This window comes from Astyanax mexicanus, chromosome 21, assembly GCF_023375975.1.
Source record: "Astyanax mexicanus isolate ESR-SI-001 chromosome 21, AstMex3_surface, whole genome shotgun sequence".
Lineage (NCBI taxonomy): Eukaryota > Metazoa > Chordata > Actinopteri > Characiformes > Acestrorhamphidae > Astyanax > Astyanax mexicanus.
The window spans coordinates 40,401,886-40,416,994 of NC_064428.1; the positions used below are offsets into that span (position 1 = coordinate 40,401,886).

Here is a 15,109-nt window from a genome sequence, read left to right on the forward strand (position 1 = left end):
AATAAAAATATTCTCATTTAGAGCATTTATTTGCAGAAAATGAGAAATTACTGAAATAACAAAAAAGATGCAGAGCTTTCAGACCTCAAATAATGCAAAGAAAACAAGTTCATATTCATAAAGTTTTAAGAGTTCAAAAATCAATATTTGGTGGAATAAACCTGTTTGGTTTTTAATCAGTTTTTTATGCATCTTGGCATTATGTTCTCCTCCACCAGTCTTACACACTGCTTTTGGATAACTTTATGCTCATCATTTTTAAGTGCTCTTATGTCGTGTTGTGTTTTGTGCTACTGTTGGTAGTCGATTTAACCACGCCCAGATCAAATGACAACATGTGGTAGCTCTGTTTTTAGGTAGGTCTGAGAATAAGTAGTAAATAACTTATGATTCAGTGAAGAGAAAGACAGCAATTCCTACTCAATATTGAATCAATTTAAGCTGCAGATAATTTACTAATTGCTGTGAGGATCAATTCAATATAAAAATGCAGAGATAGAAGAAAAAGGAGATGGCAGAACTTTAGAATAAGTTGTCGTTATCGTTATCGTCAGGATCATCCCAGGCAGGAAACAAAAGAACATAATTTACAGGTTAATCAGTAGCACCCACACAGCTTCATAGTTTCGTTTCTGTTAAAGTGAAAGCTTTAAAACTCCCACAGAAGAGACACACCTTGCTCTCTTTAGAACTGAACAGAGTCGCGATGGCTTCGTCTCAGAATTCACTGGAGAAAAACCTCAAGTGTTCGATTTGTTCGGACATTTTTAAGGATCCAGTCCTTCTCTCCTGCAGTCACAGCTTCTGCGCGGCCTGTCTGGACAAGTCTGGTAATGTAAAGCCTACAATAGAATGCTCAATCTGCAAGGTAAAAACGAAGCGTACTTTTAAAAATCTAGCCCTCGGGCAAGCTTGTGAATCGTTTATAGAGGAAAAGAAGCGCAAGATTTCAGAATCTCAGGGTGCGATATGTCTGGATCATGCTGAGAAACACCAGCTGTTCTGTATGGATGACAAAAGGCTGGTTTGCATGCAATGTGTGTCTCAGAATCATCAAAGCCATAGCTTCACTGCCATAGGTAATATGGCCAGTAAATACAAGGTAAGTTTCTCTTTTCGTTCTTTTTTCTTCTAAAATGAGAAATGAAACTGCTGATTACTGGGACCGGTTTGTCATTTCTTTAGATACTGTTTGTCCTGGCAGAGCTAATTCTGTTTTTTTAACTTTACATTTTTTTAACAGCAGAAGAATTATATCACTTTTATTAAATGTTTATGATAATCTTTTGTACTTTGTTGTAACAAACTGCTTTTTGGAAACTGTGTAGATAGGTGCGACAGAGAAGTGTGGCTTTGACTGGGGTTTATATAGGTTAGTGCACAGGTGTGGTTGGTTGCCACTGATCTCCGCAGGGGATTATGGGAATTGGAATTTCGTGACCCATCACACAGGAGGCCAAAACACGAAAAAATATCTAGATATGAGTGGATGTCACATAAAAAAACATTACCTTAAACATTAAAATGTAAGGGCAGTGTATATGATCTGTGCATTCTGTTGCGTTAATGTTGGATGTACGATTCAACTACACTTTCACTGATCAAAGGATTTATTCTTTGTAGACCGAACTTCAAAAAACACTGCTGGAACTTCACAACAAATTGCAAAACCTGGATCAGAAAAAGGTGGACTTTCTTCATTCATCTACAGAAAGACTCAAGGTACTAGAGTGTGTTATAAAATATCTGGTACCATATTAATACAACATTTGAAATGTACTTGAAAATGAGTCCAAATGAATGCTTTTTCTACCACAGTCTGAGGTCCAGCAGACAGAGGAACAGATAAAGGAGGAGTTTGAGAAGCTCCATCAGTTCCTCAGAGATGAAGAAGAAGCCAGGATCACTGCACTGAAGCAGGAAGAGGAGGAGAAGAAGCAGAAGATCAATGAAAAAGTTATGGAGATTGAAAAAGTGTGGTCTGGTCTCTCTGAACGGATTAAAAAGACAGAGGATGATATGAAGGGAGATGAGAGCTTGTTCATACATGTAGGTATCATTCCTAATATCTATCTATCTATCTATCTATCTATCTATCTATCTATCTATCTATCTATCTATCTATCTATCTATCTATCTATCTGTCTGTCTATCTGTCTGTCTCATGTTCTATTGATATAAAGGTACAGAAAAGCCCCTGACAAATTTCTTTTTTTTTGTTTTTCAGAACTTCAGAGATATTGAAGAGAGGTAAATTTGCTTTATGTGTGCTATATATTTATATATATATATATATATATATATATATATATATATATATATATATATATATATATATATATATATATATACATATATATATATATATATATATATATATATATATACATATATATATATATATATATATATATATATGTATATATATATATGTATATATATATATATATATATAAAACATATACAAATATGTTTTGTTTACATTCGCCTGTATAGGGAAAACTTAACATTTTTACTAGCGAGAGGTCAAAATGAGTATCTGGCGTGAAGTTTTCAAGCCAGAACTTTTTAAGAAACAGCTAAAAAAATGTTCAGAGCACTGCTGTGTTCCTTTTTGCACAGCGTCTGCTGAGTTTAATGGAAGCTTAAGCTTTCACAGCTAATAAACATCAGTCAGGACCACTTTACCATTTCGCCGTATGAAAGGTCTGTAGCAAACATTTCACACCAGACTACCTGCTGGAACCAAAAACGTTGGAGAAGACTGGCAAAGCATGCAGTGCCACTGCTTTTTAAATGGAATAACTAACATTACAGCACAATTATTATTATTATTATTATTATTATTATTATTATTATTATTATTATTATTATTATTATTATTATTGATAGCATTATTATTATTCACCATTTTAGCACAACAGGGTAAAAATGCATCACATGTAATGCATTAAATGTTACAGTTTTAAGGCAAGACTTCCATTTGACAACAGGAGAAACTAACCCAACTAACAGTAACGCACCTAGCAAGCTAGTTAGCTATACTAGCTAACGCTGAGCTGTGTGGGCTAACGTAAAATAAGTTATAAGAAAAATCTTGGTAGTTGTGTAGGTATAAAGATAAGTATAGTTTAAAGCCTTTCTCTAGCTGCTAGTGGTAGGCTTTACTGGTCTCCTCGACGTTGAGGTTCATTTTTAGGAGCTCTTGTAAACACCAGCTGAAAATACTGCGATAGCGAGTGTATTGGAAAAGCCAAACAAGAAACGCTGGAGCAGCACTGATGAGAATGAAGAAGTAGTTGTGCAAAGAGCACCTTGGGGAAAATGTGGTAAAATTCTTCTCTGCAGAAAACAAGATAGAAAAATAGGCAGACTTTAGAGTTTAACCAGTTGAGCTCTTTTAAATATAAAACAAACAACAAGTAAAATATGCAATTCTGCAAGACTGAGAACCCATTCTATCTAGTAACAATGTTTTAAGCTACTGACATTTATTTATTTGCCCATTTATATATCCTTATCAGGCTGGCCATGAAATTATTTTTGTCTTACTATGCTCTTACTATCTTCACCTGCTCATAAAGTCATTAATATTAATTAATTAAACCCAGACAATACACTCATCTTGTTTAGCCCACTTCCTGGTCATTTCTTAAAGATACAAGGGAGTGCTAGATTGGAACCTAAATGGAATGGTTATCATGGAAAATGGTTCTAAGCAAGGTACTTAAAAGCTGTAGAAATGAGAAATGAGAAACAATGTCCTTTCAATATTTCAAAAGAAGCTGGTTCAATTATTATTATTATTATTATTATTATTATTATTATTATTATTATTATTTTGTGTGTTTGTGTTTTGTGTGTTTTATTCTAGAACTAAGTTCACAGAACCAGATCTAGAGCTGGATTTAGGAGCTCTAATTGACGTGGTCAAGCATGTAGGGAACCTGAAATTCAGAGTGTGGGAGAAGATTAAGGACATCTGTCCCTACTGTGAGTGGCTCATTTTAATTTTAATTTTAACAGTGCATTTGGAAAGATTTTATTTTTTAGAACTTTAAAAAACACACTCTTTACTGGAATATTTTATATCCATACATATTTTTTTGTGGTTTATGCCAGACTACACAATTTTGGGAAAAAAAAATTGGGGATCACTCAGCGTAGTGTGAACTAGTGATTGTCAACCAGTTGCAGACACCAAATGAACAACATGTTTAATATCTGACTCAGTCGGCGACTAGGAGTCAGGAGCAGCGGCTACATACAGCCAATGAGATAACAGAGAGAGAGAACCACGGGTCCAAAACACACCAAAGCTGTTTATAAAGAGTTTGACCATTTCCTGTCCCCCTGTTATATCAGTAAATCGCTATTACACTCTAGAGGGAGCCCTCTATGAATGTAGTGAATAATTGGAGCTAAAAGCTAAAAACTTAAATTAAATATAATAGTGAACTACTTGTTCAGAGTATTTCTTTCATTTTAGAAAGTAGCATAATGTATTCTTACGTATACATGTGTTCTTGTATAAATGTATTCTTATGTTTTACACTGTAAAGCACTAGCATTACTAATACTGTGAGCTGATTGGCTGGTAATCTGATGCTGGAGTTACAGGCAGAGCACTAAGATTAAAATACTTGAAACTAGAGTTTAAAATGATACAAAATGATGTCTGAAGTACTATAACATTTGATATATTTGTGTGTTGAGGACATAAGTATATAGTTCAGTATAGAACTGATCAGATATTTATAAACTCTGATTTTACTCAGTTGCTTCATATGAACTCGTTCATGTTGGACTCACTTTAAGTGCGAATTCTCCTCTAAAGAGATTTTCTGCATGGCATCAGTGCTAGTTCTCCTGTTTACAGCACAACCAGTCGTGTAGTGTGAAGACTAGTGTAGTTTCTAATCTTTATGGCAAAATTATGTATAACGTTTCACACTTGGCATAAATAAAGCATTCCAAATGAAACTGTCTGCTGATAAACTATGTCACAAATGTTCCTTGGGTGTTACTGGTAAATACCTGCATGTGTTCTGGCAGTGTCCTCCAGTCAGACAGTTCTGTAAGACATGTGTTGTCTTCCCTGCTGGACCAGGACTTTCCTTTTTCTCCAGCTTTAAAGAGCTCGGAGAAAGAAATTCACAAAAGAAAAATGATAAGAAAAGCCACATGAAGGCATTTTATAACCATATTTTTCTTGGCAGCATCTTAGCAACTACCTATCAACACATTAGCAACCAGATAGCAACTCCTTAGCAACCACCTAGCAGCACCATGGCAACCACCGTGGACAGGTTAGCAACCACTTAGCAATTAACACTATAGAAACCAACTAGCAACCAATGTAGCAACATAACAGAAATTAATGAAGGTGGGATTATGTTCTGATAACATCAGTGTCAGATTAACTTTTTTTTTTTTTTTCAAAAGATCCAGTACTTCTGGTGCCAGGAAGCAGAACATCAAACCTTCAACTCTGCAAAGATTTCATTAGTGTAAGAGCTAACCCAAATACCACTTCTCAACTAGTTTCAAACAGCCTCCCCCCAGCCATCCTGGGCTCAGAGGGATTCACCTCAGGAACTCACAGCTGGACTGTGGAGGTTGGAACCAGTGATCACTGGGCTGTGGGGATAACCAGTATATCTGGTAATCGTTTAAAGAATCCTGGTTCAAAAATTGGTCTGTTTAATGGCAAATCCACGTGGGATTCAACAGCGCCCAAGTTTACTAAAGTTCGGGTGAAGCTGGACTGTGAGAATCGTCTAGTAGAGTACACAAACCCTGATAATAATACAGTACTACAACGAAAAAATTATGTAATTGCTGCAACAATGTACCCATATTTTTATACGCTCAGTCAAGATCCACTGAAGATTCTACCAGCTGAGGTCTCAGTCACTATGCCAATAGATTAGACCTCACTTACAGTTACTCTACTCGAACTGTTTTATTCTACCATTCAGCTGTTTTAAAGAAAAAAATCTATTGATTATTTGTATAAAATCTGTTTCACAGGGTCTGAACTGGTTCTGCACATTTTTGTGATATATTTGTATGCTGAATATTTCTGGAGAGTAAAGTATATTGCATTGTAATTGATAATTTAGAAACCAGCAGACAATTGCAAACATAAATTTACATGATTATGCCAAGAATTTTCTGTTAGTAGAGAAGCACCAGTGAACACCACAAGTGAATGACTGTACTCATTGAGTAAATTAACCAAAAGAAGTTATTCATTTTTTTTGTTTTCCTTTTTGCTTCTTTTTTGTTTCTTGTGTTTGTAAGCTGTTTTTTTTGTACAGGGAGAATATATATTTTTGTTAAATGTAGATTGTTTTTTTCCTCTCTAGGTAAAGTCAGCAATGATTAACTGATAGAGAAATATTACTGAACATAACACATTAATAAAAAAATGTGTTTGTTTATGAAGTAATTTGTGTTTGAGTATTTAAAACAGCTAAGTACATCCATTTGTTATTTGAATTTCAGAATATGAATAATGATACTGATTCCAGCACATTTCTGTGTTTTTTGGGCGTAACACTGAATAAATACTGCATATTGGCAGTGTTGAATCGATATTTGTGTTCGATTGAGTGCGCTGTTTCAGGGGGAGGAGTCAATAAAGACGCTCTTTAAACTGATTCATTCATTTTCTCTTTGCAAAGCTCTTTGGAAAACACTCTCAGAACTGGTTCGCACTTTTCACAGGTCATGCATTATTTCGTTTTGTTTTTTTGCTAAGTTTGATTGCTTTTGGGAAATGTTAATGTTAATGTTTTAAAACCATTTAATGTTTTTTAAAATAGATTGCAGCATTTATGTATTGTTTAGTTGTTTAGTCATGTGTGTGTTTATGAGATTGTTATTTAAATTTCAGAATATGTAGAATGATATTTATTACAAAACATTTCACTGTTTTTTGGCATAATAGTGAGTAAATACTGCATATTTGGGGGAGAAGTCAATAATAGTAATTCTTTGATTCAGTTCGATAAGTTTTGCTTTGCCAAACACTTACAGAACTAGCAGAAGTAGCTCTTAGGTTGACTGTTTTTGGGAAAAGCGCCCTTGGAATGTTTAAAAAAAATCACACTGTTTTAATACTAGAACCTACAGATTTTATACTGTTTTTAGTTTTTTATTTTTGTTTTAGAAACACTAATTAGACTAGCTGCTTTCTTTATGACTAGTTTGGTCACGCTTTTTTTTATGTGTTTCTGCCATCAAATTCATGTTTTCATGATTCTGTAAAATGTCTAACGTTTAACATGTTTTCTATGTTTCACTCTGAATAAAATAAGGATTTGTGAAATTTACTAATCTGTTTTTATATACACTGTCATGTGCATATTTATATTTTTACAGTGTCACATTTTTTTTAATTGGTGTTATACATTGATGTTATAAATAAATTAATTATAAATAATCAACCTTGTATAAAAATCCTTGTATCTTAATTATTGGAGATCTTCACTTTTCTCCACAATATAAATTTGCCCAGTATTGTTTATAATCTATACAAAAATTTATGCTGTATGGACCAATAGAAATGCTCCAAAATTATCTTTTTATGTCAACTCTTATTGAAATTTAAGACAGAGTCTTCTATGTAAATTTGCCTTTTTGGGGGTATGAGATTTTTTAAGCATAAGTTATGAAATTCCTTAGCCTGTTTATGAACTGATAATAATTTTATTTAAAATATATTCTATTCTGTGATTTAAAGCTTTACGTTGTGTTTTTAAAGCTAAATTGTAATGCATATTCTTTACTTGTTCGTGTTGACACTTGTTTGGGTGTTTAAATCACTGTAATTTAAACCACGAGGAACACACACACACACACACACACACACACATACACACTCACACACACAGACATTGTGTATTTTAGGAGTGTGTTATTTTAGGAAGCAGCACTAATGTGTGAAGAACTCTGAACATGTTGCGCCTTGTATTTCCTCTAACCCACAGAGCTCCATATATATTAATATTTCACTAAACTGTAAAGATTAGAGGGTGTTTTGTTAATAATTATTCTTATTTAATCATTTGAGTAAATTAACTGATGATAAATTAACAGAACTTAACAGACTATTCTTCTTATGCTAACTTTTATTATTTATTATTATTTAAATGTAAAAAAATTTAAATAAGAATTTTTACACCAGGAGTAAAGCAGCATAAAGTTATCCAAAAGCAGTGTGTAAGACTGGTGGAGGAGAACATGATGCCAAGATGCATGAAAAAAAACTGTGATTAAAAACCAACCAGGATTATTCCACCAAATATTGATTATTTCTGAACTCTTAAAACTTTATGAATATGAACTTGTTTTCTTTGCATTATTTGAGGTCTGAAAGCTCTGCATCTTTTTTGTTATTTCAGTCATTTCTCATTTTCTGTAAATAAATGCTCTAAATGAGAATATTTTTATCTGGAATTTGGGAGAAATGTTGTCTGTAGTTTATAGAATAAAACAACAATGTTCATTTTACTCAAACATAAACCTATAAATAGCAAAATCAGAGAAGCTGATTCAGAAACTGAAGTGAAAACTTAAAATTTCAAGGCAACTTACTGCACTAGATTTTTAAGTTTTGCAGCTCAAACAAAAAAAAACACCACTAGTTGTGCCAGCTACAAATCTTTAGTTCAGAGAATTAAGTCTTCATATGTATAAAACTTAAATATCACATTTCATCAACTTATAAATTGTCTTTATTTGGCCTAATTGAAGTTCTTTGAAATGTGTATTGTAAGTTCTACTGACTTTTCTTTGGGATCAAGTACAAAATAAGTTAATGACCAGTTTTACATAAATCAAATGCATGTAGAGGGCACAGCACTACAGTTTTATTTATAGTATTGTTAATTTAAGTTAGCAACTGGACAGCATGTGCAGTAGTGCAGAGTAGTTGTCTTGACCTCAACTAGATTTAAACTACAATCTGTACATTTAGTAAAAAACACATATTTAGATTATTCAGACCAACTTTTAAAAGAAACTTAAAAAAAAATAAAGTAAAAATTTAGTATACGATGTAATTCAATAATTTTGTTTAGTAGAAGAAAAAATCACATAAAAGGGAACAATAATTTTAGGTTCTATGTTTTTGTTTAGTAAATGTAAATTTAATATAATGTTTTTAATTTAATCAGCAAATGACAACAAATAGTTTATGTTTAAAAGCAGGTATCATAAAACATATGTCATGATCACACCAGTAAAACAGTAGGATTAACATGAGGCTTAACCAGAGTGACATTTACAAGATACATGATACTGCTGATACACACACCCCCACACACACACAAAAACACCCACACACCCACACACACACACACACACACTTACACAAATGCCAAATGTAGCACACACTCTCACATTTCTCTGACTGAATGGAGTCGGAGGCTGAGCTCCAGGCCGGGGGAGAGGCTGCGTCGGCATGCCCAGGTCGGTGCACCCTGTGTGGGCATGGAGATCAGACCCTGTCCCTGTTCTGCCTGGATGATCTGGTACCAGTGTGCAGTGTGTGTGGAGCTGAACACACACACACCGGCCACAGAGTTTATCCTATAGAGGAGGCTGTGCACGACTGCAAGGTAGGACACACACAAACACACACACACAATAATATTATTAATACGTAATAATAATAATAATATTAATGCAAAAATCTTGACATACATTAAAGTTCAGTTTGTGTGGAGTCCAATGGTATACAGTACCTTTATAAACCAACCAGCCATCAAACAATAAATAACAAATTGTTGCAATAAATATATGTATACTATATTATATTATACATAATAGTAAATATATGCCTGTATCATCAGAGAAGATCAAATCCATTGATGGAATAACCTGGTCTATATTCAGTATATTCAGGTAGTCAGCTGACCTCATTCTTTGGGCTAATAACGCTGCTGAACCTAAACCTGCAGACCAACTGCAGCATCCCCAAATTATCATAGCTCCACCCCCACAGGCTTGTACAGTAGTGCTAAGCATGATGGGATCATCACATGGCCTTATTTCATTGCTCCAGAGTTCAGTCTTTGCACTCTCAAGGTTAGCCTCACTGATTAGTGCTTTTCTTAAAGCTACACAGCTGTTTAGCACCAATCGCTTAAAATGTGAAAAAAAAACCATATATTTTTATTTATAAATAAAAACTATATATTTATAAATCACTCTCTGGCCATTTGCCAGCTTATATCTCTTCACTGATCTCAATTAATAATAACAACACGTATCAGACTCGCTCCAGTGGTTGGATCACCTGTCAGGTACCAAGAGTTTTTAGTGAATTGGGAAAATCTGCTTTTAGCTACAGAACAGAGAAGCACTACAGGAAACACTGGAATCATTGAACCATTTTAAACTTTTAGGTTCTAATCACCATCAGAAAGCCTGTGACTGATTTAAATGAGTTTTTTTATATCAGTTTATCTTTTTCTTATTTTAATTTTTAACTTATTTTTATTTATTTATTATTACTTTTTATTTTATTTTCTTGTTCTTAGTTATGTTATCTTTTTATTTTTTATGTGTCAATTTGGTTTTTGTGGTATTTTAGAATTTTCTATTTTACTATTTTATTCCTTATTATTTCAAATTAATTATTAAATGTTTTCAATCACTTTGATACTGTAAATGCTCGGCAACATTGTAAATGAGGGTCACCCTCAATGGTTTCCCGAGTGAAAATAAAGGTTGACTGATTGATTGATTGATTGATTGATTGATTGATTGATTGTGAGCATGGGAAAGCTCTTACTTTCACTATTAAACATCATATCCCTGATTCAAATGTTTAAGTGATCACCGATCACCATCATTCAAGAGTTTTGACTATCAACATTTCACCCCTATCTACTAGTTTTGGTTTATGTCTGTTTTACAGCTTAAAAGAATGTACTACTCTAATTAATATATAGCAACAACTACATGACAGGTAGTAACATTTTGACATGGACTGTTAATGTGTATCTACACATTAATTGTAGTTTCTTTTAAATATTTATAAAGTACTAAAAGTGGATTTTTATATGAAGTCTATGCATCTACATGTTGAGCATGATTTTTTTGGTCCCACTTTATAATAAGTGTCCCTAAGTACTATGTAGTTACACGGTAACAATCCATGTAACTACAGTGTAACTACTGATGAAGTACACATTGTTACAGATTAACTACAGAGGTACAGGTTATGTAATTACACATGTGTATTAAGGTTAATTTTGACTTGTGTAAGTACACATGTGTACCAGGGTGAGTGTACTTACACATGTAATAGAGCAAGTGTACTTACACATGTGTAACAATGTGTGTGTACTCAATCAGCCCTAATTACATACTAGACAATAGCTGTTGGATAAGTTTATACTCAACTTATCACACACATTGTTACACATGTGTAAGTACACTTGCTCTATTACTTGTGTAAGTACACTCACCCTGGTACACACGTGTACTTACACAAGTCAAAATTAACCTTAATACACATGTGTAATTACATAACCTGTACCTCTGTAGTTAACCTGTAACAATGTGTACTTCATTAGTACTTACATTGTAGTTACATGTATTGTTACCGTGTAACTACATAGTACTTAGGGACACTTATTATAAAGTGGGACCATTTTTTTATTTGCACCCACACCAAATACATAAGCATTTTCCTGGCATAGTCATAAATTAGTGTAGGAGCGTAAGCCCTACTTTAAACTGCAGTTCCTCCATTTGTCCTATAGGGGGAGCTGGAACGATCAGTGAATATATTACAGAATAGAGCCTCAAAATCTGACCTGATCAAACACACCTGTGAATCAGCCTTCAGCCACAACCAGGTACTGAACCCTCTACATAACTGTTATATCATATCAAACAAAATCAGATATTAAACCACATACACTACTGCCATATTATACCATACAACTAGGCACTAAATCAATTACTATTACTACTGTAATACAATATATACAGTACTGTATTTAATAGCTTGTATTCTACTGTTTTATCTCTCAGTCTCAGGTACAGCAGACAGAAGATCAGATCAGGGCGGAGTTTGTGAGGCTCCATCAGTTCCTCAGACAGGAGGAGGAAGACAGAATCACTGCACTGAGAGAGGAGGAGGAGAAGAAGAGGAGGAAGATGAAGGAGCGGTGTGGTAAAGTGGAAGAGATGATCCAGTTTATTTCAGAAACTATCAAAGAGGTAGAGAAAGAGATAGAAGCAGATGATGATGACTTCCAGAAGGTACCTCCTATCTATCTATCTATCTATCTATCTATCTATCTATCTATCTATCTATCTATCTATCTATCTATCTATCTATCTATCTATCTATCTATCTATCTATCTATCTATCTTATCCAGTACCTGCCCCCTCTTTCAACCAATCAACCCTCCCTCCCTCCCTCCCTCCATCCATCTATCCATCCATCCATCCATCCATCCATCCATCCATCCATCCATCCATCCATCCATCCATCCAACCAACCATCCAATCTCGCCATCCATGATCCACCCCCCACCCACCCATCCATTAATTTATCCAGCCACTCCATCTATCATTTACTTATCCATCCATCCACCCATCCATCCAACCCATTTGTCTATCAACTTATCCACCTATCGTTTTACTTTTTATCCGTCCATTTTTCTATTCCATCCATACACATATCCACCCACTATATCTATTCATCCATCCTAATCACCCCATCCAACCAGTTACCCATCTGTCCACACCATCCATTCAACCTATCTATTTATCCACTATCATAATTAATTTAACTTTTATTCCATACAGTCCAACTTTCTGTTACATTATATCTAGTCATCTATTCATCTTTCCATCCAACCTGTCCATCCATCAATTTATCAACCCATCATTCATTAATGTTTCTATCTATCCACTCCATTGACCCCATCCATACACACATACTACCTATCCTATACATCCATCTGTTCTCTACGTATCTGTTCAATTTAATATATTTCAGTCTGTATTTCTTACAGAGCTATGAGAACACAGTCAAGAGGTAAGACTGCATCTCTCTAATGTATTTTTTAAATTTTATTAATTTGTGAACTTCATATTACAGATTTTCTATATATAGATTTTTGTCTGTTATATTTATAGAGTATGGAAATGTCAAAAGAAGCCACAGAAGGTCTTCAGGACGCTGATAGGTGTTCCTGAACATGTGGGGAACCTGAGATTTAAAGTCTGGGAGAAGATGATGGAGATAGTTCCATACTGTAAGATTGTCTAAAGTCTTGTTTTAGTCCAACTTCTAGAAAATCGGGTTTATCAGAGATTACTGAAAACCTCCTCACAATGGAGACGTTCTATAATTTACTGTTATATCACTTTATCTTTCTCTACCAATCCAGTTCCAGTTACTCTGGACGAGAACTCTGCCTCCGCCTCCCTCACTGTCACACCTGGTCTCAATCAGGTCCAGTATGAAGAGAGGCATCAGTCGTCCTGTCCCAGTGTTCCTGAGCGTTTTGACCCCTACGCTTGTGTCGTTGGTTCGGAGCTCATTAGTCCTGGTCAACTATTCTCGGTAAGACTCATTGGTAAAGTAGCTTTTCTGTTTAGCCTTGAAAGGTACTGTAAAAGAGATCAAGACTGTGATGTAACAGTTTTGGAGTTTTGCAATTGTCTTGTTTATGGATATATAAATTAAAATATCACAAAGTCAATATCAATTGTGCATGAGTTATATTAAATATCCTCCACATATATTAAATTGTAAAGTTCTAAAGATAATATTTTGCTCACTTGTACTTCCTTATTTAGCTCTGGAAAAAATGAAGAGATCACTTCAGTTTCTGAATCAGTTTCTCTGATTTTGCTATTTATAGGTTTATGTTTGAGTAAAATGAACATTGTTGTTTTATTCTATAAACTGCAGACAACATTTCTTCCAAATGAAATATTGTCATTTAGAGCATTTGTTTGCAGAAAATGAGAAATGTCTGAAATAACAACAAAAGATGCAGAGCTTTCAGACCTCAAATAATGCAAAGAAAACAAGTTCATATTCATAAAGTTTTAAGAGTTCAGAAATCAATATTTGGTGGAATAAACCTGTTTTTTAATCAAATTTTTTTTCAATCATGTTCTCCTCCACCAGTCTTACACACTGCTTTTGGATAGCTTTATGCTGCTTTACTCCTGGTGTAAAAATTCAAGCAGTTCAGTTTGGTGGTTTGATGGCTTGTGATCATCCATCTTCATCTTGATTATATTACAGAGGTTTTCAATTTGGTAAAATCAAAGAAACTCAACATTCCAAATATGACTTGGTTGTTGTACAAAAAGCTGAAATGTTGTTGCGCTAATAACTAACAGTACTTTTTATATGCAGCTCTACTCCTGGGTGGTGGAGGTGACCCAAAGCACTAACTGGACTCTAGGCGTGGCCAAGGCGACCGTCAAGCGAATGGAACTGTTCGAGGCGTGTCCGGAGGCGGGGTTTTGGACTGTAAGTCTACGAGATGGCGAGTATTATGCGATGACCTCACCTTGTGAGAGGCTGGAGCTGAACGGACTGAAACCTGGACGAATCAGAGTGTGTTTGGACCTGAAGGCGGGGCGACTGATGTTCACGAATCATGACAGCGATACACACCTCTACACCTTCTCACACTCTTTTACTGAACCACTACTGCCCTACTTCGAGAGTATCTGCCCCCGGGGACCCATCACCATTCTACCCCAGAGGATCTCAGTGATCATAGAGAAACACAAGATACCTGATGAGGATGAAAAAGAAGAAGATGAGGAGGAGGTTATTGAGGACATTTCTAATTCTAATCATGAAGATTCACAATAGATTGCATTTTAAAATGTTAGTTTAGTTAATAATTTAATACAAATTTATATATAACGTAGATAAATGTTTAATCAAATAAAATTCTGAAAAAATGTGATGTGCAAAAGTATTACACTAAAAGCAAGAGGCCTATGGTCACTCTGGAGGAGCTGTAGAGATCCACAGCTCAAAGGGAAACAGGATAATCTGTCCACAGGACAACTAAAAATCCTGCACTCTACAAGTCTGGA

The 15,109-nt window shown here is 34.6% G+C and overlaps 2 protein-coding genes across 2 annotated transcripts; both read left to right on the top strand.

Moving 5' to 3' along the window:
- The first annotated feature begins 706 nt into the window (after positions 1-706).
- On the top strand, positions 707-6,255 carry LOC103029437 (nuclear factor 7, ovary-like). Its single transcript, XM_049469550.1, has 5 exons — positions 707-868; positions 1,819-2,049; positions 2,228-2,250; positions 3,875-3,993; positions 5,446-6,255. The coding sequence occupies exons 1-5, from the start codon at positions 707-709 to the stop codon at positions 5,931-5,933; spliced, it is 1,023 nt and encodes a 340-aa protein (XP_049325507.1). The 3' UTR covers positions 5,934-6,255.
- A 3,170-nt stretch (positions 6,256-9,425) lies between these two features.
- Positions 9,426-14,920, top strand: LOC103029756 (E3 ubiquitin-protein ligase TRIM39-like). The gene is made up of 7 exons (XM_049469551.1): positions 9,426-9,629; positions 11,784-11,879; positions 12,058-12,288; positions 13,051-13,073; positions 13,175-13,293; positions 13,429-13,604; positions 14,412-14,920. Exons 1-7 carry the CDS (start codon positions 9,426-9,428, stop codon positions 14,877-14,879), a joined length of 1,317 nt encoding a protein of 438 aa, XP_049325508.1. The 3' UTR covers positions 14,880-14,920.
- Positions 14,921-15,109: the final 189 nt, after the last annotated feature.

What these genes read in the sequence shown, in the direction of transcription:
- LOC103029756 (XM_049469551.1), top strand. Translation starts at nt 9,426, where the DNA reads ATGGAGTCGGAGGCTGAGCTCCAGGCCGGGGGAGAGGCTGCGTCGGCA. An exon ending in TATGAGAACACAGTCAAGAG is followed by an intron (nt 13,074 to 13,174) that starts GTAAGACTGCAT and finishes TTATATTTATAG; the next exon opens with AGTATGGAAATGTCAAAAGA. An exon ending in GATGGAGATAGTTCCATACT is followed by an intron (nt 13,294 to 13,428) that starts GTAAGATTGTCT and finishes CTACCAATCCAG; the next exon opens with TTCCAGTTACTCTGGACGAG.
- LOC103029437 (XM_049469550.1), top strand. Translation starts at nt 707, where the DNA reads ATGGCTTCGTCTCAGAATTCACTGGAGAAAAACCTCAAGTGTTCGATT. An exon ending in TAGAATGCTCAATCTGCAAG is followed by an intron (nt 869 to 1,818) that starts GTAAAAACGAAG and finishes TTTCTACCACAG; the next exon opens with TCTGAGGTCCAGCAGACAGA. An exon ending in ATGAGAGCTTGTTCATACAT is followed by an intron (nt 2,050 to 2,227) that starts GTAGGTATCATT and finishes TTTGTTTTTCAG; the next exon opens with AACTTCAGAGATATTGAAGA.